The 25,090-nt window shown below is 41.5% G+C and overlaps 2 protein-coding genes across 3 annotated transcripts; one reads left to right on the top strand and one right to left on the bottom strand.

The window, feature by feature from the left end:
- Window positions 1-5,167: 5,167 nt before the first annotated feature.
- On the top strand, window positions 5,168-20,362 carry LOC136676894 (aggrecan core protein-like). 2 transcript variants are annotated; one of them, XM_066654174.1, is made up of 18 exons: window positions 5,168-5,243; window positions 6,241-6,624; window positions 6,744-6,918; window positions 7,604-7,731; window positions 7,816-8,109; window positions 8,313-8,660; window positions 8,817-8,991; window positions 9,126-9,253; window positions 9,431-9,724; window positions 9,828-9,926; window positions 10,079-11,722; window positions 12,149-12,262; window positions 13,533-13,646; window positions 14,736-14,894; window positions 15,163-15,245; window positions 15,357-15,501; window positions 16,676-16,858; window positions 16,982-20,362. In XM_066654174.1, exons 1-18 carry the CDS (start codon window positions 5,168-5,170, stop codon window positions 17,056-17,058), a joined length of 4,620 nt encoding a protein of 1,539 aa, XP_066510271.1. In that variant the 3' UTR covers window positions 17,059-20,362. The 2 variants fall into 2 exon arrangements, with proteins under 2 accessions (XP_066510271.1, XP_066510272.1); XM_066654175.1 differs by lacking the exon at window positions 13,533-13,646.
- On the bottom strand, window positions 20,356-24,821 carry LOC136676895 (hyaluronan and proteoglycan link protein 3-like). Its single transcript, XM_066654177.1, has 5 exons — window positions 24,700-24,821; window positions 24,280-24,423; window positions 22,861-23,229; window positions 21,698-22,000; window positions 20,356-20,853 (listed from the first exon to the last, which is right to left on the bottom strand). The coding sequence occupies exons 2-5, from the start codon at window positions 24,395-24,397 to the stop codon at window positions 20,570-20,572; spliced, it is 1,074 nt and encodes a 357-aa protein (XP_066510274.1). The 5' UTR covers window positions 24,398-24,423; window positions 24,700-24,821; the 3' UTR covers window positions 20,356-20,569.
- Window positions 24,822-25,090: the final 269 nt, after the last annotated feature.

Consider the following 25,090-nt stretch of genomic DNA (forward strand, 5'->3'; position numbering starts at 1 on the left):
GGTTTGTGAAGAAGCTCTCTCATTTCCCCTGAGCTTTGGGTCTTCTCCGCTTCTATAGAAGCACAACTGCCAGAAAGGAGAATGGCTGATGCCTTTCAAGCATTTGGCCTTTTAATGAAAAGAGCCCTTGAGAAGATCGAAATGCCCGCTGGTCCCTAAAGGCTTCATTTGAAACCACGAGTCATTGATGTCAATCACTAATGAAGGCAACTGATGGTGATCTTGTTAGGGGTCCCAATGCAAATATTTAGATTAATATGCATTCCCTATTAGTTTAAGGTTTAAAGTTTGTCATGGAAAATCTCTTAGATGAGTTTGTAGTTGCTGAAAACTATTGATTTTCACTCACCCTTGATGAAGATCTTTCCAGTGAGCCAATGAAAAACAATGGCAATGGGACACATCAATAAATTCTTTCATCACATGACACTACATCTGTTATCCGCCATTTTATGACACCCTATAATCTGCATCATGTTTATATTAGGTACTCCAGGTCTAGGCACCTTTATGAATGGCAGAAATGAATGAGATTTTCAAAAGCTGTTGCCATTGTGGCCTGTGGTAAACAAAATAGTTCCGTACAGAGTTTACACTATACTCCTCTGCATGGGATTACCATACACATCTAGGGGACAGATACACATCTAGATATTCCTATATACAACTACATGCCATGACCATTGAGTTTAGAGAAAGTTAGAGACGGTTAAAGAATGGAGGACAAAGCAGTCATACAATGAAACTGTGGGGACCTGTTTGAAGTTTGTTCCAAGCAGTTCAGTTACGGTTTTCAGTTTAGATCTGTGCCAGAATGAGCCCCTCCCACTTTAAACCGTTCCAGGGTTTGAACTCAAACAGCACATTTTTCCTCTACTACATCAGTGCTATTAGTGCCTAACCCCCAGAAGTGTGGGGAGGTAAAGCACCAATAGAATCGAAGAGCATTTACGAGGTGGTGGAATACGATGACGAGTCCATAGGGCAGGTCAGGATATAGATTTTCCTTAGGTTTGCATCATACAGTCACGCCCTTAACATCAAAACTCCTATTGGCTCATTCAGTCAATTTAAACGAAAATAGTTTCAAGGGGTCCTGATGTAATTAGAACAAATTAAATGAATGTGTTCTGATTGGAAATGTCATAATGTAAAGGCTTAGCAGATCTGAGTGTAGAGTTGAAAGTATATAGTGAACTAGATGCAGGCTATGAATGGAAGTCCTTACAAAATTATCCGAGTAAAAATCTTGAGGGGAAATGAAAATAAGCATACTTTATGTTATTTTACACTGCTCAGACAAAGTGCACTTTTTAATTGCCTGTGCTGCTATTTCCTTTGCTGCTGGATGTTTGTGGAGAAGCACAGGGGTTGGCCAAGCTGCTGAATGAAGGCCTTTATTTTAGCCGGCTGCTGCCCTCTTAGGTGTTGTTTTGTACCAATTTATGTGATTAAGTGCTAAAATAAATGTTGCTTTTTAAAAGAAGCCTCCATTCTCTGTATTTGGCATTAGAGCAGTAGATGACTTAATGGCCACTATGTTCTTGCACAACATGTTTTTCAAAATAAGAAAATGCAGGAGTTAAGATAGGAATATCCCAGGAAAACAGGTTTTATTTTAATTTTTTAGTGCTGTGAAAATAACCAAATTTAAAAATGAAATGCACTTCCCCAGCTTTCAGACAGCTACAGTATAAAATGGTATGGAATCACTCCACATAACTTCAGTGTAAAAGGGACGGTGCTACACAGCATTGGCGTGAACAGGCAGCCATATGTAACTGCATTGGTTTTGGTGACAAAATCATTGAATTAAAAATGAGCTTCACTTAGATAGGAAATGTACGGACCATTCCATATAAAACATTTTTAATAAAAAAAAAAGGAAAGCTATTTGTAATCAGTAAGAAAAAATGCAACAATTTTCATATTATGTTTATATTATATTATATTAGCTATATATTATAAATAGTTATAACTAGAATTCAAATGTTACCCTTACTCATGACAAATTATACTTTATCAATTAAACCCTCTGTGCGCATGTGCTGCAGAGCACCATTACATCATTTAATTCAACAGACTAGAAGCCAAAATAAAGTTATGCTATTTTCCTCCTACTCTGTCTAACCACTCTTCTCTCTCTCTCTCTCTCTCTCTCTCTCTCTCTCTCTCTCTCTCTCTCTCTCTCTCTCTCTCTCTCTCCCTCTCTCTCTCCATCAGCAGTGGTAGTTTAAACGTGTCCTCTGTGTTAAGTGGGTTCTTTCTGCTCTCCCACCTGAGAGTGTGAGCTGAGCTGAGCTGAGGAGAGGGTGACTGGGGTTTTTTCCTTCAGGGTGTGTGTGGATTACAGTTTCAGGGCTCAGTCTGGAGAGATCCTTCCATCAGACAGGTAAGACGTAATCTCACACTTTTCCTCAGAAATTGACTTCATAGTAATGCAGGGTTTGCTCTGTGGTGTGTTAAGTTGTATGATGCTGCTGTAAACCGTCCTCATAATATAGAATATGTATGTATAGAATAAGGTGAAAAACACATAAAACACCTCAGGTAGTTTGCTTCACATTTACACTGTTTGTACCTTTAGTGACTAATAAGGTACCTCTATTGTATCTTTTTTTCTGTGAAGGTAAATACAGAAAAATGTCCTCAGACTTCATTACAGAACATTTAGAATGCATAATAATTGTAATATATCATGGATATTTTTTTTACTTTATCCTAAAACGTTAAAACTACAATATTTATGATTATAAAGTCATTTGCAGTTTTCTGTGCAAGTTCATTGGCCGTGATAACAATTTAAATTAAATTCAATTCAATTCAAATGATTCAAATATTTAAAATTTCTTGCCAAATTGAATAAATTGAATTTTAAACGGCACAATCATAGCCATTTAAAAGTGTGGTTTATGATTAGACGTTGCACAATATTATACAGAGAATGGAGTGGATTTTTGTAGTTTACTCACTACAATATTTAATTTTTCATGTCTTGTGCCGATCTTCAGTCAGTAGGGTTTTGAAAGCTGACTGCTGAAGCTATATATATATCTGGGGTCCAGACCCTCCCACTTCAGCCACAGCTGGACACACACACACACACACAAATTCTATACATGCACTCAAATAGTTAATGTCCTACACATAACTAGTTGTTTGAAGGATGCCTCGTTAAAAATCGAAGTCCTACACAATACATGACAGCCATTCAGGAAATAAGCAATTTATATATATATAAGGAAGTAAAACACTGTTAATTATTTACCTATGTTTTGGATACATACGCCACACAAATGCTATTAGAGGACATGATAATGGAAAACAAGGAAATATGCGATATTAGCTCTTTAAACTCTTGAAATATTAAGAGCTTCTGCAATGTTAGAAGGTAAGGAATTTTACACGAGGATGAGAAATGGAAGGTCATGACAGTGTGTCTGTGGGCTGGAAAATAACTGATCTTCTGTTGGAGGACCTTACAAATTCATTGCTAAGTAAAGCCAAGTGATGGCCTGAGAAGTATTGGCTGTCAAGTTAAGGTGGGCAATCTTAATAATCCCGTCACTGTCTTTGGTTTAATGTATTCTTCTTCTTCTTCTTCTTCTTCTTCTTCTTCTTATTATTATTATCATTATCCCATCATGTTGGACCATATGGACAGGGTTTCTCCAGAATAACCTGTTTGTATTCAGGCTTTTTAAATGTTTGTGAAAAATTCCTCTGATTGTTTCCATCCGTGCTGTCACTGATCTTCTTCTTCTTCTTTTTTTATTTGTTTATTTATTTATTTTTTACTTTGTAACAGTTACAAACATAATAGTCATTTCTAATCGTTGATTTCTCAGTTCTTCTTTATATTTTTCTGGAATTTTTCTAGTTCTTGTCAGAAATATTGGTTAAAAAGCCCAGTTTGAATGTATTTATAGCATCTCATTTATTGCATTGTGCCCGTTCAGTCTAAAGTTATAAAGAGTGTTGCAACACAGACCACTTTTAAATAAGGCACGCTACTGGGCAGCCAATTAGAAAAAGGCAGAAGTAACAATTAACAAATGTTAACAAGTGTTAAAGGATAAGAGGTTGAAACTGTCATGGTAAAACGGTCTGAATGTCATTGGAATACACACCAAACAATATATATTGAGCCAGCTGAACTTGTATTAACAAAGCACATAAAAGGGCAGAAGGCATTCTGCCAGATATTACTGAGCATTGCCACTGATACTGCTTTATCAGTCATTTCCAAACAGCGTAGATTAATTACAGTCTGCCACAAAAAAAGAGTTTTCAGAATGATAGGTTGTTTTCATATGCTGTATATGGTCTACATGGTTCTGTATAAAAATGAATCTGGTTCTTGGTATCGGGTCAAATGGTTCACATAATTAATTTATTTGTAATGGTCTTAAATAAAATCTTATGCTTGCTTAGTGAGAAGTGGGACAAGAGTGACTGAGGTAGCGAGAGCAAGAAAAATACATTCCTTAAAAGTGTGGGTTTACACAGCTATGAATAAGCACTCTTGGATTTTAAGTCAAGAGTAAGAGTAAGATTAGTGCAGGAAGAGTTACTAAATGCTCCGAAGCAAGTCAAATAAATACACTCTCGCTCTTACTGCTGGCCAACGCTGGCCTACAGTCAGTTACACTGAGCCTCAAACTGAGGCTTTCCTTGTGCGTCCAATATTTGAGGCAATTTTTCCAACCAACCTTTGAGATGCAGAAACAGTAGGCTTTTCTTTATTCATCCCTGGCTGGCTTCTGATAATTAATGAGACAATAATTCCTAAACTGCCTGATGGGAATGTGATGGTGTGGAGAGAAGTATGTTTCCTGTGCTTTTTCTGTGGAAATTACATTGTGGTCTGGTTCTCGTGGAGGTATGAGCTCCACACACAAAGGCTGCTTGTTCTGGGCTTGCTTTTTCAAGCTCTTGAGACAGGCTGGTCTGATATTGTATATGCCGCAAACATATGAGATGTATAGAGGTTTTCTGATTGTACTCTTGTAACAGTCATTCCATTGTCAGTACATGTAAGTGCTCTAACTTTAAGTATTTGTTTAGTTTTGTTTAAATATATTAGGTTATTGCAGTACATTTGCTGATTATTTAAAAGTTTCTGATAACTTTCGTTTAAGTGCTACATGTTCTTTCTAGGTAAGCCATGATGTCACTGCTGGTACTGTGTCTGTGCCTCCGAGTAACCTTGGCTTTATGGTCTTTTGACTACGTATACACAGGTAAGCAGTTTTCAGCATTGTATTCTGATTATTAGCATTCATGTTGTTTATTCATTCATTATCTGTAAGCGCTTATCCAGTTCAGGGTCGCGGTGGTTCCGGAGCCTACCCGGAATCATTGGACGCAAGGCGGGAATACACCCTGTAGGGGGTGCCAGTCCTTCACAGGGCAACACAGACACACACACATTCACTCACACACACCTACGGACACTTTTGAGTCACCAATCCACGTCCCATGGACTGTGGGAGGAAACCGGAGCATCCGGAGGAAACCCACGCAGACACAGGGAGAACACACCACACTCCTCACAGACAGTCACCTGGAGGAAACCCACGCAGACACAGGGAGAATACACCACACTCCTCACAGACAGTCACCCGGAGGAAACCCACACAGACACAGGGAGGACACACCACACTCCTCACAGACAGTCACTCGGATGAAACCCACGCAGACACAGAGAGAACACACCACACTCCTCACAGACAGTCACCCAGAGGAAACCCACGCAGACACAGGGAGAACACACCACACTCCTCACAGACCGTCACCCGGAGGAAACCCACACAGACACAAGGAGAACACACCACACTCCTCACAGACAGTCACCCGGAGTGGGAATCGAACCCACAACTTCCAGGCCCCTGGAGCTGTGTGACTACAACACCTACCTGCTGCGCCACCGTGCCGCCCGCATTCATGTTGTTTTATCAGATAAATAAAAAGACATGCACATGAATCGGTTTAGTAACTCATTTGTGCCCTAAAACACTAACGGTGATCCATTGCTATCATTGTTTTGCACAATTTCTAAATCTAAGACTTTATGTTACATTTTGAATAAACCTTTATACATGCACTTGTACAGCGCACATAATATACTCAGAAACATGTTATAATTTATCACACTAACGATATTGTATTGTGTTGCTCTCCCTTATTTCTAATTACATTGATTGGTATTAACAGTCATTATTTCGATCTATACCTCAGAACCTGAAAGCATTCTGAGCGTCAGCATTCCCACAGAGCGTCCTCTCCACTCTCTATTGGGGGACACGCTGGTTCTGCCCTGCTACTTCCAGGATAACACAGTCCATGACCCGGGAGCACCCACCATAGCTCCTCTCTCTCATCGCATCAAATGGAGTCTCATCACAAAAGAGAAGACCACAGATATTCTGGTGGCCTCTGAGGGTGTAGTGATGCTGAATGATAAGTACTTGGACAGAGTGACCATGGTGGGCTACCCCATGACACCTACTGATGCATCTATTAAAATCACAGAACTCCTGTCTAATGACTCTGGGGTGTACCGCTGTGAGGTCATGCACGGAATCGAAGACAACAGTGACGACATTGAAGTCCAGGTGCAAGGTAATGCCAATGTCACTCATTTTGTATTTTCTATCTATTTTCAGACTAATATCTGTTACGTTCATGTTCCACAATTAATTTTTGTAAAGTGATTGTAACTATTTGATCTCTTTATTCAGGTATTGTGTTCCACTATCGTGCCATCACTAGCCGCTACACTCTGACGTTTGAGAAGGCGAAGGCAGCCTGTATTCAGAACAGTGCTGTGATAGCCACTCCAGAGCAGCTGCAGGCAGCTTATGATGAGGGCTATCACCAGTGTGATGCTGGCTGGCTTTCTGACCAGACTGTCAGGTAAAATAAATTAAAAATATATAAACTTTAGGCAATAATTTTGTGCTGTTCAGGGTGACTATGCAGGGTGGTCCAGTGATGCAGAGTTTTGGGTAGTGGTTGGTATACGGTGCCATCCAACTATGCTGCATGGTATTACACAAAAAATAGCACAGCAGACAATGCTTATTCATTCATTCATTCATTATCTGTAAGTGCTTATCCAGTTCAGGGTCGCGGTGGGTCCAGAGCCTATCTGGAATCATTGGGCGCAAGGCTGGAATACACCCTGGAGGGGGCGCCAGTCCTTCACAGGGCAACACACTCACACATTCACTCACACACTCACACCTACGGACACTTTTGCGTCGTCAATCCATCTACCAACGTGTGTTTTTGGACTGTGGGAGGAAACCGGAGCATCCGGAGGAAACCCACGCAGACACAGGGAGAACACACCACACTCCTCACAGACAGTCACCCGGAGGAAACCCACGCGGACACAGGGAGGACACACCACACTCTTCACAGACAGTCACCCGGAGCGGGAATCTAACTCACAACCTCCAGGCCCCTGGAGCTGTGTGACTGTGACACTACCTGCTGCGCCACCGTGCCGCCAAATAATGAATATTTACTTTTGATGCTTTGTTTTTGGTTTGTTTAAACTGTGACCTGCTGTCTTGTTTTAATTTGCTGTTCCAAGGTATCCCATCCATGATCCACGGGAGGCTTGCTATGGTGACAAGTATGAATTTCCAGGGGTCAGAACATATGGGATTAGAGATGTAAATGAGACTTATGATGTCTACTGCTTTGCTGAAAAGATGACGGGTATGTGACTTCTGTAACTTCTATAAAATTATGGAATTTACATAAAATATTTAGACACCTACTTATTCCCATGTTCTTTTACAGGGAGAGTGTTCTACTCTAAGTCACCTAAGAAATTCACCTTTGCTGAAGCTGAGGCCCAATGTGCTAAACTAGGTGCTAAATTAGCCAGCACTGGTCAGCTGTATGTGGCCTGGAAAGCTGGTATGGATGAATGTAATGCAGGCTGGCTGGCAGACCGGAGTGTTCGCTATCCGATCAACACTGCTCGGTCCCAGTGTGGAGGAGGACTGCTGGGTGTACGCACTGTTTACCACTTCATCAATCAGACAGGATACCCTGTACCAGAGTCACGATATGATGCAATCTGTTACACAGGTGTGTACTATGTTAGCTGTGTCTAAATGTCAAATGTTATTGCTTTGTGAGCAGTCTTTTTTATAAAGAACTGCATGATGTCATTTAAATTGTGCAGTAAAATGATAATATAAATAGAATATAGATATTTTTCACAGGGTTAATATTTAAAGTCCAATTCACTGGACTTGATTTACTGACAAGCGTGCCCTTTTTTGATTTAGAAGAGGATGAAGAAAGCTCTGGTGAACCTGAAATAATCACCGGTATATGGACAACCACAGAGGCAGGTAGTAGGGCAGAGAGCGTGGGCATGGTAACAGACCGCCCCCAGGAGTTCCTCAAGCCTTCTTCCACTGAGAGTGAACTGAGAGGAGAGATTGTGACCCACAAACCTCTCACCACCACAGCTGTCTTTACACATACAGAGCAGAATGTCACCCTGCTGCCCTTGTCTCCTCCTCCAAGTGCTACAGAGGACACTGACCTCATACAGGGGGTGACCTCTCGACCTGAACTTGGACTGGAAATCCCCTATAAGAATGTAACAGACGCAGTAATGTCTCTCACTGGTAGGTATCGGCTATGTACTAGGTACTGGTATGCCTAATTACAAACCTATTTTATATTGCTTTGATTTTGTTATCATTTGAGAAAAATGTTAGCTTCTTTTGTGTGTACTTTTTATTAACAGTATGAAACATGCTTCATTACTCTGCCTTTTCCAGGGGTTGTGTTTCACTACAGAACAGGCTCTAGTCGCTACACTCTGACATTTGTTGAGGCTCAGCAGGCCTGCCAGAACATAGGGGCAGTAATTGCTAGTCCACAGCAACTGTATGCAGCGTATGAAGCTGGATATCACCAGTGTGATGCAGGCTGGTTGCTTGACCAAACTGTCAGGTAATATTTCTGTAGTTCCAAACGTCTTATAAGATTTCTTCGTATTATAGAGGATCGAAAACATGTGTTGCTTGTCATTTATTTTCTAAGAAGACTGCTATTAAGTTTAATATTTTTTGTTGGTTGAAATAAAGGTATCCTATTGTATCCCCTCGTGACCAATGCAATGGTGATTTGGAAGATTTGCCCGGTGTGAGGTCCTATGGACTGCGGCCTGCCGATGAGCGCTATGATGTGTACTGTTACATGGACAAACCAAGAGGTACAGTGACTTACATTCAGGAATGAATTTAAAACTTCAAAGAGTAACAAGAAAAAATAAAAAGAGTTATAAGAAAAAATATAACGATTATCACTATGAAAAGCATGAAGAATATCTTTTCTGTTTCAACACAAATGTATAATTCAAAGAAACACCCACACTTATCATTTGTTCCAGGGGAGGTTTTCCATGCGAGTTCATTTCAGGGATTCACTTACGAAGAAGCAGTGGCTCACTGCCAGGGTCAGAATTCTTCTCTGGCCTCCACAGCCGATCTGCATGCGGCCTGGAAGCAGGGCTTTGATAAGTGCCGTGCGGGTTGGCTCGTTGACCGCAGTGTTCGCTATCCCATTAATAACCCCCGGCCCCAGTGTGGAGGAGGAAAACTTGGCGTCCACACAGTCTATGCCTTCCCCAACCGGACAGGCAGTCCTGATGTGCACTCCAAATTTGATGCTTATTGCTTTAAAGGTACGTATCAGTAGTTAAATACAGACAATGCAAAAATATCATGCACATCCGGTGACGGTTGGTACAGTGCACTAAATGTCCACTGAATTCAAATGTGTTTCAGCTGAACCCCAGTTATATCTTAATGAGACAGGGATGAATATGACAATAGTAGAAGAGGAGGTACTAAACCTGACATCCATACACGGCGTTCATAGTGCTGGTAAGGTCTTTTATATTTTACAGAATAACCCTTTCTTGGACAATGTTATATATATTGAAGGCAGAGATTAAAACAAATCTCTACTGAATTAAATTTCCCCCATATGATTAATGTCCATTTTACTAATACTGTCTTTCTTTCCATCTACACAGTGAGCACCTCCATTTCTCCTCCCGTTTCAGGGGACCAGCCTTCTGGTTCTGGCTCTGGAGATCTAGCATCACCTAGTGGAAGTGGGCAACAGCCAGATGGAAGTGGAGAACAGCCAAGTGGAAGTGGAGAACAGCCCAGCGAAAGTGGGGCACAGACAATTGGAAGTGGAGAGCGGCCCAGTGGAAGTGGGGAACTGCCTAGTGCAAGTGGGGAACTGCCTAGTGCAAGTGGGGACCTGCCTAGTGCAAGTGGGGACCTACCTAGTGCAAGTGGGGAACTGCCTAGTGGAAGTGGGGGACTGCCTAGTGGAAGTGGAGAACAGCCTAGTAGAAGTGGGGAACTGCCTAGTGGAAGTGGGGAACTGCCTAGTGGAACTGGGGAACTACCTAGTGGAAGTGGAGAACAGCCTAGTGGAAGTGGGGAGGATCCTAGTGGGGCATCAGTTGTAGAAGGAGGATCTGGGCTTATTGAAGATATCTCTGGATCAGGCCTCAGTGGTGATGGCCCAGATATCCTTGTCACCTTTTCAGGGAGCGAGCCCTTATTGTCTGGGGCTGGATCAGCTTCAGGAACAATTCAGGAAGCTGGAGAAGGTAGTGCAGATTTCTTCACTTTTTTCTCAGGCCAGGGATCAGCCTTCATAAGCGGTGCAGAGTCTGGATCAGGAAGTGGATCCGATGAGATTGGGTCTACATCAGACTCATTCAGCAGCTCAGGAGAAAGTGATGAGAGTGGAGAAAGTTCTGGCATCTCTTCAGGGCTGGGCTCCAGTGAGGAGATCTCTGGATTCAGTGGCTTTTCATCAGGCTTGTATCCTTCAGGAGACTACAGTGGTTTCTCTGTGCTTAGCGGCAGTGGCAGTGGGATCGTCATGATTAGTGGCGAGTGGGTGGAGGGCTTCACTTCTCGTACCATTACAGCTCAGGAGCTTGGGGGAGCACAGGTGGATTTTAGTGCATCTGGTGATCTATCAGGGTCTGGACTGAGTGGCTCTCTCTCTGGGATGAGTGGAGACATTAGTGGTGACCTCAGTGGCTCTGGGAGTGGCTCTGGGATTGGCTCTGGGTTGCCCAGGGTGACGTTCTTGGGGTCAGGTTTCACAGACCTCACAGACCAACCAAGTGGGGAACAAGAGGCATCTGGGATTTTAGTATATGGATCAGGTGAGGGCAGCGGATTTCTCTCTGGAAGCTCTGGAGACATATCAGGAGCATCAGCCAGTGGGGATATACCATTGTTATTTACTGATGCTAGCATTGTGGAGCTTTCAGTCAAACCCACCCAAAGCCAGAAGCTCGGGAAAGGGCCTGAAGAGATCAGTGGGAGTGAAAATGTTAGTGGATCATCAGGCAGTGGAGACCACCACACTGCAGTTGAAAGTAGAATTCACCATGCTTCAGCTTCTGCCATTTGGGAACAATCAGAGGTGCTTTCAAATGAAATTCCCACAGGCATGCCATTAGGTCAGGTGCCATCTGGGCTGCTTAGTGACACTGCAGGACCGCAGGAGGTTCTGTCAGAACCTAGTGAATTGATCTTGAAATCTCTATCTACAACACCTGCACCTGTTCCATCTGCCACTACAGAACCTTCTTACCTTCTAAAAGCCCCTGCTAGCATGGACGTGCCTGCCATGGAAAATGGTGAGCAGTGGCATAGCCAGAAATTAACTTAAAGGGGTTCTATTTAGAGCTTAGGGGCACAGCTAGATTGCATTTTGTTCCATAGACATTGCTATATTAAAGTTGACAGTCACCATCTTGCCAAACTGCCTACTTCATTGTAGCTTGTATAATCAGAAATTGTTTTTAAATGCTTATGACTATAAGAATTAGCATCATACCAGAGTATATAAAGTAGTATACTACACTATAGGAACTAGATAGAGGTTTTGTAGTCTAGGAGACCCTTACAGCTATCTCCCTGACAAGGAGTTCAAGTTAGCTATGCTAATGTAGATCATTTATGCAATACACAGTAAAGATAGTTTCTAAACCCCAGACACAAAGCCAATTTTACTGATTATTTGAATCTTTATAGTTCCTCTTGTCTGTGTGTTTGTATTCTAGTCGCTGTGGACCCATGTAACCCAAACCCCTGTGGCCGTGGGTCATGCTCTGTGCAGGATGGGGCCAGCATATGTCACTGCCCTCCTGGACTAATTGGAGAAGTGTGTCAGTTTGGTGAGTAAATTATATTGGCTTTGTATCAAAATAACCAAATTTCCCATTCTTTTAATGTGTTTTGTCATTCTGAGAAGATTGCGTGAGATACTCTGCATTTCTGGCCCATTGTGTCTTTTCAAATCTGCAAAACTTCAAATATAATTTTCGTATTCTGCAATAATTTTGACTTTTATTTTCCTTGTCATTAATTGTACACTCCTATCTGTCTGTCACTGTTCTCTTTAACTGTGTGTTTTGTTTGTTGGTCTGTTTGCTTGTGCCTGATTGTTGTTTTCACAGAAGCATCTGCTCTTCAGGTTGTTTGGCATGTGTGTGTGGTTACCTGATTCTTACATTTACAGGACTTTCCAGTTAGTTTCTTCCATTACCCACATATGTTGTTATTATCCAGTGCAGTAAATATCTGTAGTAAAAATCAAATTCACACAAATTTACCCTCAGACCAGATGTAGCTGATCAACATGGTTGGAGTCCAAATCCTGCTTCTGCTAAAAGGCTAACTTTGCTAACAAATGCTAAATGTCAATAATTAAAAATGCTTTTCTGCAAATACACGTCCAAAACTGTTCTCAGCCTGCTCAAAACACATCCAGGTAAATGTGGTTTTGAACTCTGAACTACATAGGAGTTGGATTAAGTACAAAAATGTTTATATAAATTGACTGCCCACAGCATTCAGCTACAAAGATGAGTTTTGGCTTATAGTAAGTTTTCCTTTGCCCTAAACAAGGCTGACATGTCTGTGCAATCTCTGAAGACCTGGATGTGCTTTAAGTATTTTCAGAGAAATTGAGAATTTAATTAAATAACAGATTTGGATGACAGTTAACATCTAGTGTATAAGAGGAATTGTGTAAATTTGATTTTTTGTAAATTTAACTTTGCGCCATTCCTTTAATCTGGACCATTTCCAGCCTGCTGCATGACCACTAACATTTGGTCCCTGCCCTTTGATATGCCTCTTCTTGTTATGAATCCTAACCTTAAACTGATGCAACTAGTTGTGATCCATGTATTTATGTCATTCACTTTGAACCACCATTGAAACATTGTGAAATATATTCATCATCTAAGGACTGAGGGAAATGTTGTTTTCCTCAAAGCGTATTGGATTTAATTTGAATCACAATGGATTCAGTCAACATGTTGCATTGGTCCATGATTTTCATAAATCATGATTGCTCATGATTTATGATTCCAAAGTGTGACCCACTTACAGGGCCTCTTTGTAGTCATCAGTCTTAACTGCCAGAAACTTTATTTGCAGAGGTTGATGTGTGCCATTCAAATCCTTGTGCCAATGGAGCCACGTGTGTGGAAGTAGAGGACACTTTCAAATGCTTATGCCTGCCCAGCTATGGAGGGGATCGCTGTGAGATCGGTATGAGGTCCGCTTCAGCTAATTCTACTAACAATCTCTCAACCAAACCAATGCCATTACACACAGCGTCCGTGCTCGAAACAGTACTGGCTTTTTAGTGGCTTTGGTTTGTTGGAACATGCTTATGGAAGTCTGTTAAAGTAGCCAGTCATGTTTTCAAATGATGAGTGGCTGGAGAAAAGGTGTGGTAGGGGAGAAGGTGCAGTAAAGGAACAAATAAAAACCGTTGCACACAGGTTAGTATGAGAAGGCAAAGGAAACATTGCGGTTACTCACTCACCCCGGTAGAGAAAGAGTCTCCATACTGAGACTGTTCTTTTCATAAATTCCATTTGAACAGGATCTAGAAATAGCAGCAGACCCTTTCGGTCCTTCTTATGTTCTCGGAGATGTTTGTTCTTGACGTCATGCAGAGGTGAATGTTGAGCTGACTTTCAGCCAAAGTTGTGAGCTGTGGAAAAAAGCACCCTTGTCTACTGAAGGTGTATTCATAGATTCCTCATCCACTGCGTACAAGACTACATAGAGGGTTGTCTAATCCTGGTCTTGGGGGCTGGAGTCCAGCACAGTTTGGTCTTGTCCCTTCTCAAACATGCCTACTACTAAATACGGTAACTGCTGAGTGGAATCAGGTGTGTTTGAGAAAGGAAATTATCAAACTGCTTGATTAAGGCGGAGTTCTACCAGGTTTACCAGACTGTAAAATAATGTCATTAAATTACTGATCTTTAGTCATTTTAAATAATTAGTGCATCACTCCCCATTTGATCACTTTGAAATATTTTTGAAGTGTATATGAAGTGATAAATGTGCAGATTATGTATGGCTTTGTAGGGCTAAAGCTGGACATCCCTGCCTTCATATAATGGGTTTTTTTCTGTGACAATTTAATATTTTGTTAGAAATAACATTTTTTTGTGTGGGTTATTTTTGGCTGAACAAATGGTGTAAGTATACAGAGTTTTTCACCCTGTACGGTGTGAAATATAACAGCTTTCTCTAAGTGTTACACTAGTTTTTCCTAAAACAGGTTCCATGCTACGAATCTGGAATAAAGCATGACTCCCACAATCTCATGTGTCGCTGCAGATATAGAAAATTGCCCAGAAGGCTGGATTAAGTTTCAGGGAAATTGTTACCTGCACGTCTCTCAGAGAGAGACATGGGAGGAGGCGGAGCATCACTGTCGAAGCCTTGGAGCTCACCTGGTCAGCATCATCAATAGAGAGGAACAGTTTTTTGTCAACAGTGAGTAATTTACAGAAAGGATTGTATTTTATCATTGGATATCATCTTTATTTAACCACTTTTGACGGACTGCATTTTTTATTGCAAAGAGAATGTAATAAGCTTTGTTTAACTTCTTTACTGGAGTTTGTAAAACAGGATGTAAGAGTATATAATGGTTTTTTTGAGTGTGTCAATTGTTTCAAGTTCTCAAATGACAGAAATATTACATACCGTGATGATGCATTTTGTGCGTTTCTTATATCCACTGTCTGACTTTCCCAACTAGCCCATGCACAGGACTACCAGTGGATTGGACTAAACGATAAGACATTACAGAATGACTTCCAGTGGTCAGATGGAACCCCGCTGGTGAGTGCGTTCAGTCGCCCCCTCATTTTACCCTGCTGAGACTTTGATGCTATAAACAGCCTGGTTTGGCTGAGATATAATGCTTGACTGTTTTGAAACTTTCTTTCTCAGCAATATGAAAACTGGAGGCCTAATCAGCCAGATAATTATTTCAACTCGGGAGAAGACTGCGTGGTCATGATCTGGCATGAAAACGGGCAATGGAACGATGTGCCATGCAACTATCATCTGCCATTCACATGCAAAACAGGCCCAGGTATGAGCTGTATATGAATAACATGAGCTACAAACATATTGAGTATTTGATTTCTACTTACATGAGCATTTTCAGGGCGGCACGGTGGGGCAGCAGGTAGTGTCGTAGTCACACAGCTTCAGGGGCCTGGAGGTTGTGGGTTCGATTCCCGCTCCGGGTGACTGTCTGTGAGGAGTGTGGTGTGTTCTCCCTGTGTTCGCGTGGGTTTTCTCCGGGTGACTGTCTGTGAGGAGTGTGGTGTGTTCTCCCTGTGTTCGCGTGGGTTTCCTCCGGGTGACTATCTGTGAGGAGTGTGGTGTGTTCTCCCTGTGTTCGCGTGGGTTTCCTCCGGGTGTGTTCTCCCTGTGTTCGTGTGGGTTTCCTCCGGGTGACTGTCTGTGAGGAGTGTGGTGTGTTCTCCCTGTGTTCGTGTGGGTTTCCTCCGGGTGACTGTCTGTGAGGAGTGTGGTGTGTTCTCCCTGTGTTCGCATGGGTTTCCTCCGGGTGACTGTCTGTGAGGAGTGTGGTGTGTTCTCCCTGTGTTCGCTTGGGTTTCCTCCGGGTGACTGTCTATGTGGTGTGTGGTGTGTTCTCCCTGTGTTCACGTGGGTTTCCTTCGGGTGACTGTCTGTGAGGAGTGTGGTGTTCTCCCTGTGTTCGTGTGGGTTTCCTCCAGGTGACTGTCTGTGAGGAGTGTGGTGTGTTCTCCCTGTGTTCGCATGGGTTTCCTCCGGGTGACTGTCTATGTGGTGTGTTCTCCCTGTGTTCACGTGGGTTTCCTTCGGGTGACTGTCTGTGAGGAGTGTGGTGTTCTCCCTGTGTCTGTGTGGGTTTCCTCCGGGTGCTCCGGTTTCCTCCCACAGTCCAAAAACTGACGTTGGTAGGTGGATTGGCGACTCAAATGTGAGTGTGTGAGTGAATGTGTGTGTGTTGCCCCGTGAAGGACTGGCGCCCCCTTCAGGGGGTATTCCTGCCTTGCGCCTAACACACTTGCACTAGATACATTTGTGGGAGATATACTTTTTAGCTGCTGTAGTTTGCAGTTAAATAAGGTCTGATATTGTCAGTCATTATAGTATTGATTCACAAATACTCCAGTTTCATTATAGGTTTAGACTGCTCTGTCTACCTCTGAACATGAGCCTTTTGTTGATTCTAGTTAAACCATTCATTCACAAATCTGATTCCACTTTAGTCACATGTGGCCAGCCTCCTGAAGTGAAGAATGCCAAGATGTTTGGGAATAAGAAGGAGCACTATCAGGTCAACTCTGTGATCAGGTATCAGTGCAATGATGGCTTCAGACAGCGCCACCCACCTGTGATCCGCTGTATGGCAGATGGACACTGGCAGAAACCACAAGTGGAATGTGTAGCCCGTAAGTATGGTTCATTTTTGTTGCTCTCACTCACAAAACAACAAAAATTGATACACCCGTGTATATGTGTTGCCCTGTACGTAATATTAAATGTAATATATATATTTATTTCCCCTACCTCAGAATTCAAGAACAATTTACTAAAGAGGTCTATCCAGGATCAGCCGGCCAGGAGAACGTCATTGGACAAGCACCTCTAATGAAACAGGAAGAAATAAATAAAAAGTTTTTAAAGACGTTATTTTCTGAGGCCCAGATTTAAGTATAATTTTTGTATTACAGATCTCCCAACCCTGTATATATTGTCACTACCCACATTCTAATATATTGTTTTGAGCTTTTTTGTTTTCACCTCACACAAGCATTCCCTTCCTTTATGTAAGGAGTATTATTATGAGTTAATGTGGTAGGATTATCTAAACATTTCACAAGATTTCAGAGACTTGGATTTACAGGTGTATTCCAGACCTCTTCAGGTATTCTTCAAGTTGTCTTTAAAATATCTGCTGAGGTTTACAAACCTTTCCAGAAGAGGATCTTTCATCCAGACTGTCTGGAGTTTGTGGAACAACTAAGAACATCTTGTTGTGGCTCAAATGTGTGCAATCCTTCTTCTGAGTGGGACACTGGAATGGGGTTCTTGGTTATTTTGATTTATTTTATTTTTTAATTTTTAACACAGTGATATGCAGGTTGCAAATATTTCAAAGCACTTACAACATACAAGAAAAGCAAAATTAAACCAAGTATTATTTTCAGATAATGTTAACATAGACCTGTTCACCACCATAAAAAGCAGAGGTTTACATACAACTAATTTATTTTTAAGTAGCTATACAAATAACGAAAGATACTTATTATTATTGTGAAACTGGGTGTATTCACTGACATTTCAAAACATCATGATATTTAACAATTTTGCTTGGTGTTCCCATCAATTTTAGTGCAGACATGAAAATCACATAAAGCATTAGAAATGTATGTATTGAATTTACCTGATTCAAATGTTTACATAATTTCTACATTATATTTGTGAACATACAGAAATCGACTATATTTTATTTATATTTCTTAAATCTGTATTTATAATATATTTATTATTATACCAACTTTTTCCATCCTCTATATTTCATGTGGAAATTATGTGAACATATGGATTGAGTAAACTGCGCTCCATTGTTCAGTGTATTTCTCGCAAAAGCTGGGTTACTATCTTAAGGTTCCTGGGCTGTGACATACAGTTCTAGACAAACCCTTTCCACCATGTGGAGGCTCTGTGAACATTGTTATTCTCATGTGTTTCATTTACAAGGTTGGGTTCTTTAAAGAACCATCCATTCAAAGATGTTTAATAGTGGATCATTATCTGTACGAGTGTAGACATCAAATTGTCAGTTTGAAACAGCTAAAAATTCTTTGTGTGGTGGTTTACTTTCATGTTTTGTCTCAGTGTGAGCTGTGCAGGGCACAGTACTGTGACACCAGCAAAAAAGCTGGAGTAGTTTACAGCATTTACTGTCATTCTCTGTTCTCACAGGGCCTCAGAGATGTCTTGTGTTTTTCCCGTCAGGTTTATCGGTTATTGCCAGTTATATCAAGTGCCTTATGAATGTTTTTCTAACGAAACACATGGCTGTTGGGTCTGCTCTAGTATCAGTGAGAGGCTGTGCCTCTCTTCCCCAACAATGGGGGAGCTCTTTTGTAATCTGTAATCTTGTTTTCATCATTAATGCTATCATCAGTGAACTGCTAACACACAATAGAGGACGATACTGTGACGATATTAGAAGTCCAGTTCGGTCAACAAGAGCATAGGACATTGATCTTTCTGTTGCAAAAAAAAAAAAAAAAGGTTACGGAGTTCACCTTCACATTGATTATGACTCTGCACATATCTCAGTGAAGGAAAACAAAGCCATTAAAGCAGCAGTGGCTATGAAGTGAAACAGACGTTGCCATGGAAACGGTTATCTTTTCAGATTACGTCGGCATAGAAACAGATGACATAACACTGCTTGTTTTTTGTTAGAATAAATGTATTACCAAAAAGGAGAAACATGACAAATTGCCAAATAAAACATTCCATACATCACTCATAATTCATTGTGTGTTCTTGATAAAGTCCAGCCCAGCGGTGGTGAGTAAAATGTCTGCATTCAGTACGTTTACTCAGAGAAGTTATTCACAGTTCACAGGTAATGGAAAATTAAGTGTTTTCACCTCGTTCAACCTAGTCTGGACACGTATGTAGGGTCAGCCTAAAGCACACAAGTTTCCTTTGAGTAACAAGACTGTAAAATTACAGGAGTTACAGTTTATTCATTGGGGTGGAGTATAGGGACAGAGTGCAGCTGGCCCATGGGTGAATGAAGTCTTTTAAGGATCTTCTGACACACACAGCCTTTTCTCCCCTCTGGCCCTGAGCTCCTCCATGTGAAACTGAGCACCTGAGACCCCTACTGGTAGGACCAAAACACAGCACCAGTCCCGGGCGTGTTGTAAATCTCACAAGCAGTGGACCATATTACCTAGACCTACAGTACTAACTATAAAGCCATCTACTAATAATGAGGAGGATAAAATTAACAGCATGTCAGACAAAAAAATAAATAGTTTCAACAGTAAAAAAATTAGCATTTTAATTTTTACAAAAACTGAGAAAGCAATTCATTAAAAAAGTGTGTGAGAGCAGAAGAATTTAAAAATCATTATAAAACATCATACAAACCTCCACTCAGTCACTGCCAATTCACTGAGTAACCAAGGTAACCAAGGTAAATTTGCATATTTGAGTAAACAAATTTAATCGGTTGTGGCAGCCCATTCAATAAATGAATATTACAATCAGTCGATGAAAGCTAGACGATGCATGGAAGCAGGGGTATTGGGACTTTTTAAACACATTACATTAGCAATAAAAGTGGTATGTTCTTTATCTGCTGTAAAATTACACCACAACTTTAATGAATTCATATTTAATGAGATAAGGATTTCTGTCCAACAAATACTTTTCTGTTCATAGTTCTGGAGCTATTATTTTACACTAGCCAAACACAATATGAGACGATACCATACATACCCACAAGGAACTATCACTTTATTACCATACGTTTAAGAAAAATACAACTGTGCTCCTGTTTTTTCAAAGAATCTCCTATAAATGATGAGGAAAGCAGTGACCCTACAAACCAGAGCTAAGTTATGAGTCACAGTTGCACAATACATGTTTTTAGCATTTAGCATTTAGCATTCTCCAGTGTGGCACACATACTGGAAGGTGATTGTTAGTTTAATATGCCTTAACTAGTATTTGAATAGGCATAATAATCACATTTTCTTGCCATAATAACTTGCCATTAAACTCCTACTGGCTTTAAGGTGGAAATCTGGGTATGAATCTCCACAGAAAGGTGCCAAGTCTGTCATCTATTATTACAGCTCCCAGCTCTTCAGCTGCTTTACAACTAATCAGACTTTGGATGGAAGGTGGTTCTTTCTATCCAGAGTGGCTTACAATTGCTATCATGTGATATAGGCTAATGTATCATTAGGAGTCTAGCCCAAGGAATTTTATCAGTATAGTGGACCATGTGGGATTTGAAGCCTGCTCTGTCGCATGGAGAGCAGTGGCGTTAACCACTGCACTATGTTAATCACCTTAGTTCACTATGAACACACAGTGACTGACTCTCAATTGGATTCGGTCAGCTATTACCTAGAGCTATAGCAGTAAACCCCATGCTTGTGGTGTGGAGAGGGGAAGCCAAAGCTGCGGACACCTGGCTCCTGAGGACCACAGTTTTGTCGGGGGTTAGTTATGGGGTAGCGCACACTCCCATCAGCCAGCCAGCCAGCATCACAGCGGTCAAGTCCCAGGAACCTCCATGCTGCATACATCTGACCCACTTTTGCTATTTGACTACCATCCTCAAGACAGGCTTGGACCGCCTCTGTGAAATTCAGCTTCTCTGGATGCTGGAGGTAGTATACATGGCCTGGAACAGGACAAAGTTTTTAATGGATTAGCCAGACAAAATATGGGCGGTAAAAGGTCATCACTTGTGCTTAGGTTTAGACTAATTACATTTTTACCCATCTTCTGAGCTTACATTACATCAACATGCAACAGTGGGTGAAGGGAAAATTCATTCATTCATTGTCATTAACCCCTTATCCAGTTCCGGTCTCTGAGCAGAGCCAGAATCACTGGGTGCAAGTCCTTCACAGGGCAACACATACTCACACACACACCTATGGACACTTCGCCAATCCACCTGTCAACATGTGTTTTTGGACTGTGATAGGAAACTGGAGCACCCAGAGGAAACCCACACAGACACAGGGAGAACACACCAAACTCCTCACAGACAGTCACCCGGAGTTGGACTCAAACCCACAGCCTCCAGGTCTCTGGAATTGTGTGACAGCGACACCTACCTGCTGCACCACCGTGAAGGCCCTGAAGGAATATTGTATATTTCAACGGAAGTGAATGAAAAAAGATTTAATTCCAAGTCAGTCCGAAGCATTTCTAATGGATGATTCATCATGAAATTTTCAAACAGTGTGAAGGACAGCTGCTGTGTTCAAATGATGGACATTGACTGGACATAGGACAGCGACTATTATATAAATAAGACACTATCACAAAAGGAAAATTTATCCTGAATGTGTCATTATAATGATATAATGACATGAAATCAGTAGAACATGTAGCATAATGACAATAACACTTCTAATTAGTTTAGAGTTAAATCAGCAGGAAACAAATTTCTACACTGTGTCTTGAAATGGCCGTCAAATACAATACAGTCCAAAGAAATAGAAGCACATTCTTACCTGTGATAGAGGAGGAGAAGCAGAATACATCAAATTTGTGGATGTGTTTGTGTCTGGTTCCATAGCTCCGGAGTCCAGGAGCAAGTCCTAGACCCCCGCAGGGCAACCGGGGCTGAGTAATAGGGTACTGCACTGTACCATCTGCCAGCCATCCAGCGTTACACCAGTCCAGACCCTCCTGCCAAGCAGCGTACAGCTGCTCGAAGGTAGCTACTGCAGCGTCCTGCTCTTCACATGTCCGTTGTGCAGCCTGGAAACTCAGGTGATAACGACCGTTATGAGGCTGGTATGGGAACACCACACCTGAAACACAAGGATCAAATCAAAACCACTGACCAAAGCCACTGACCCTTTTCTTAGAGTTTCATTATTTCTGACCTGTAGCCTGTAGTGGGTCATATACATATTCATAAACTATAAAACCTCCCAAGGATATCCTTCCAACTGCCTGGACAGCTCCAATGCTGGATAAAGGTATACAGACAAGGACATGCATTTTGAACAAAATGATGGGGAGTATTTTGACTTTCCGCACCTGAATTACTTGAAACACATGTTTAAAAACAAAAACAAACATAATTTGCATATTTTGGTCATTTATTGACCTTAGGACTTGAGAATTTAAACTTGAAAATAAAGAATGTAAATTAGATGTCCATTAATAAATAAAGACACTGTATAATTACATTCAGGCACATTACATGTTTATATTCATTCATTATCTGTAACCGCTTATCCAGTTCAGGGACGTGGTGGGTCCAGAGCCTACCTGGAATCATTGGGCGCAAGGCGGGAATACACCCTGGAGGGGGCGCCAGTCCTTCACAGGGCAACACACACACACACATTCACTCACACACTCACACCTACAGACACTTTTGAGTCGCCAATCCACCTACCAACGTGTGTTTTTGGACTGTGGGAGGAAACCGGAGCACCCGGAGGAAACCCACGCAGACACAGGGAGAACACACCAACTCCTCACAGACAGTCACCCGGGAGTCGAGCGGGAATTGAACCCACAACCTCCACGTCCCTGGAGCTGTGTGACTGCGACACTACCTGCCGCCCACATATTTATATTGAGTTTGTGAATATAAGTTATATGTAAAGGTTTCTGTGGGTAGAAAGGAAAGATAAAGGCTGTTCATAAGTGTCCACACCTCTGAGCTCCAGATCCACTGCTGCACTCTCGTCTTCCAACCCATCAATAACCTCACAGCGGTACTGTCCACTGTCATTCAGGGTCACATTTGTGATGACCAGTGAAATGTCTCCTGGAAAATTCTGCTGAAGGTACACTCGGTCTTTAAAATCTCCAAAGCTGCGGTGGCGGTGTCCAATAGTGACCAGGACATCGGACTCTCTATCCCCAGAGACAGGTAACCAGGCCCACTTGACCCGGACTCTGCGGGGGCTGTCGAGTGGGGGATCATACCAGAAGTGGCAGGACAAGGTCACATTGCTGCCCCCAACAGCAAACACTGAGAGTGACTGAGTCTCAACTTGCAGCTTCACTCCATTAAAATGAACTGCAGACAAAAAACAGGTGTTTGAATGAGGTTAACAGAGCATTGAACCTATTTCTCCAATAAATCTTCATCATGATATGAAACAGCTTTCATACTGACAGCTAGGCCTTATTGTATCAGATACCTTAAACTATAACAAATCTTAAACATGGCTGACTTTATGGTGGATGGGCTGGCTCTATCATAAACTTGTTCAATCAGTTTAAATAATACCTTCATATTCACATTGTAAAATACCTGACTGTGTTTTAAAAAATTAAACTGTTTTGGGTGTTAGGTTCCTCTTTTGTCTAACTGCCAGAATGTTTTAACTCTTGAAAAATCAAGTATGTTGTTATACCATTAAAGTAAAAATATATATATATAAAAAAAATAAATAAATAAATCTAATGTGAAAATGGTGCATTATATATTCAGCAGAGAACTGTGCACAACCCCCAACAACATTATTCATTCCTATGTGACATTATTTTAAGATTTACTTTAGCTAGGGTGACCAGACGTCCTCTTTTACCCGGACATGTCCTCTTTTTTAGACTTTAAAAATGTCCGGGCGAAATTTCACAAACGTCCGGGATTTTGTTTTTCTAGAGCTTACATAGAATTTCGAGAAGCGTTTCGTTCACAAACTAGTCCCGCCCTCCCCTAATCCGATTGGTTCGCTTGAGTGAGAAGGGGGCGTGGCGAAATAGCCTAAAATCTTCGGATTGGACGGTCTGACTGTAGAGCTACCGTTATTGGTCGATAACCTCCTCTGTAAACATTAAATTGGTCAGTCTGCACGTCAGTAGTCCTTGTTTACGTCAGGCAAAGCTCATGTACCCACCCTCAGCTCGAGCAGCTATGCCGAAACGTAAATGTAAGTTCTCGCGAGAGCTCATCCGAGACGTGTCCTCTTTTTCACCATCTCAGATCTAGTCACCCTACTTTAGCATTAATAATTAAGCCAAATCAACCACAGTCTTCCATTTTGTGTTAAGGTATAAACTGATATCATTTTTATTCATAAACCATTTAATGAGTTCATACAGTGCATTCTCAGGTACCTACTTTCCCCATTGCCATTTCCGTTAAAAATGTCCTGGTAGGAAAATCCGTTGAAGGAACGTGAAGCTGCCGGTGTGGAATACAGCAGAACAAAGACCAGCAGGAGGCGCAGTTCATCCATTAGGGTCAGCTCACTGTGAAAAAGAGCTAAGAGTGTGGGAAGAGAATAAAAAAGAAGAAAAGAAAAGAAATATATTCACAGTCAAAATTTCCAAAACATCCTCAAAAATTCAGTTATAATTTTATTAAAAAAAAAAAATCAGTAGGCTAAATCTCAGTTCCCAGCTCTCACAACCATTATTTCCATTCCATTTTTATGTTATTGTAGTGTAATGCAAATAGAACAATGTGCAGCTTCATTTTCCATAAATCATGAGAACGTGTCACTTAAGAACAATAACATATGGAAACAGATTCACTGACCTCTGCTGAGCTATATTTACTTCAGAAGGCACCTGCAGCAGAAAATTATGCAAGCATGAAGCTAAGAACTGTCCTCACACCGTCCTCAGTCTCTGATCCTGGAGTTAATCCCAGCACCAACACACCAGCTCCAACACTGAGAAGTGAGAGAATGAGAACGAGAGAGAGGAGTTCCACTACAGCTGACAACTGACCAGAGGAGGCTATTTGAACATGGAAGGAAAATGGGGGGGGGGGGGGGGAACTCTACAACCACAGGTCTTCAGAGGGAGATGGGAAATGTGGCCTCAATCTCTTCATAATTTCATGAATCTTAATTTGTCAATAGGCAAATGCATACTATAAATACTGTGGACAACTATAGAGAGCTCTGTTATGTTAAGGTGCACCT

This window comes from Hoplias malabaricus, chromosome X2, assembly GCF_029633855.1.
Source record: "Hoplias malabaricus isolate fHopMal1 chromosome X2, fHopMal1.hap1, whole genome shotgun sequence".
NCBI classification, from domain to species: Eukaryota; Metazoa; Chordata; class Actinopteri; order Characiformes; family Erythrinidae; genus Hoplias; species Hoplias malabaricus.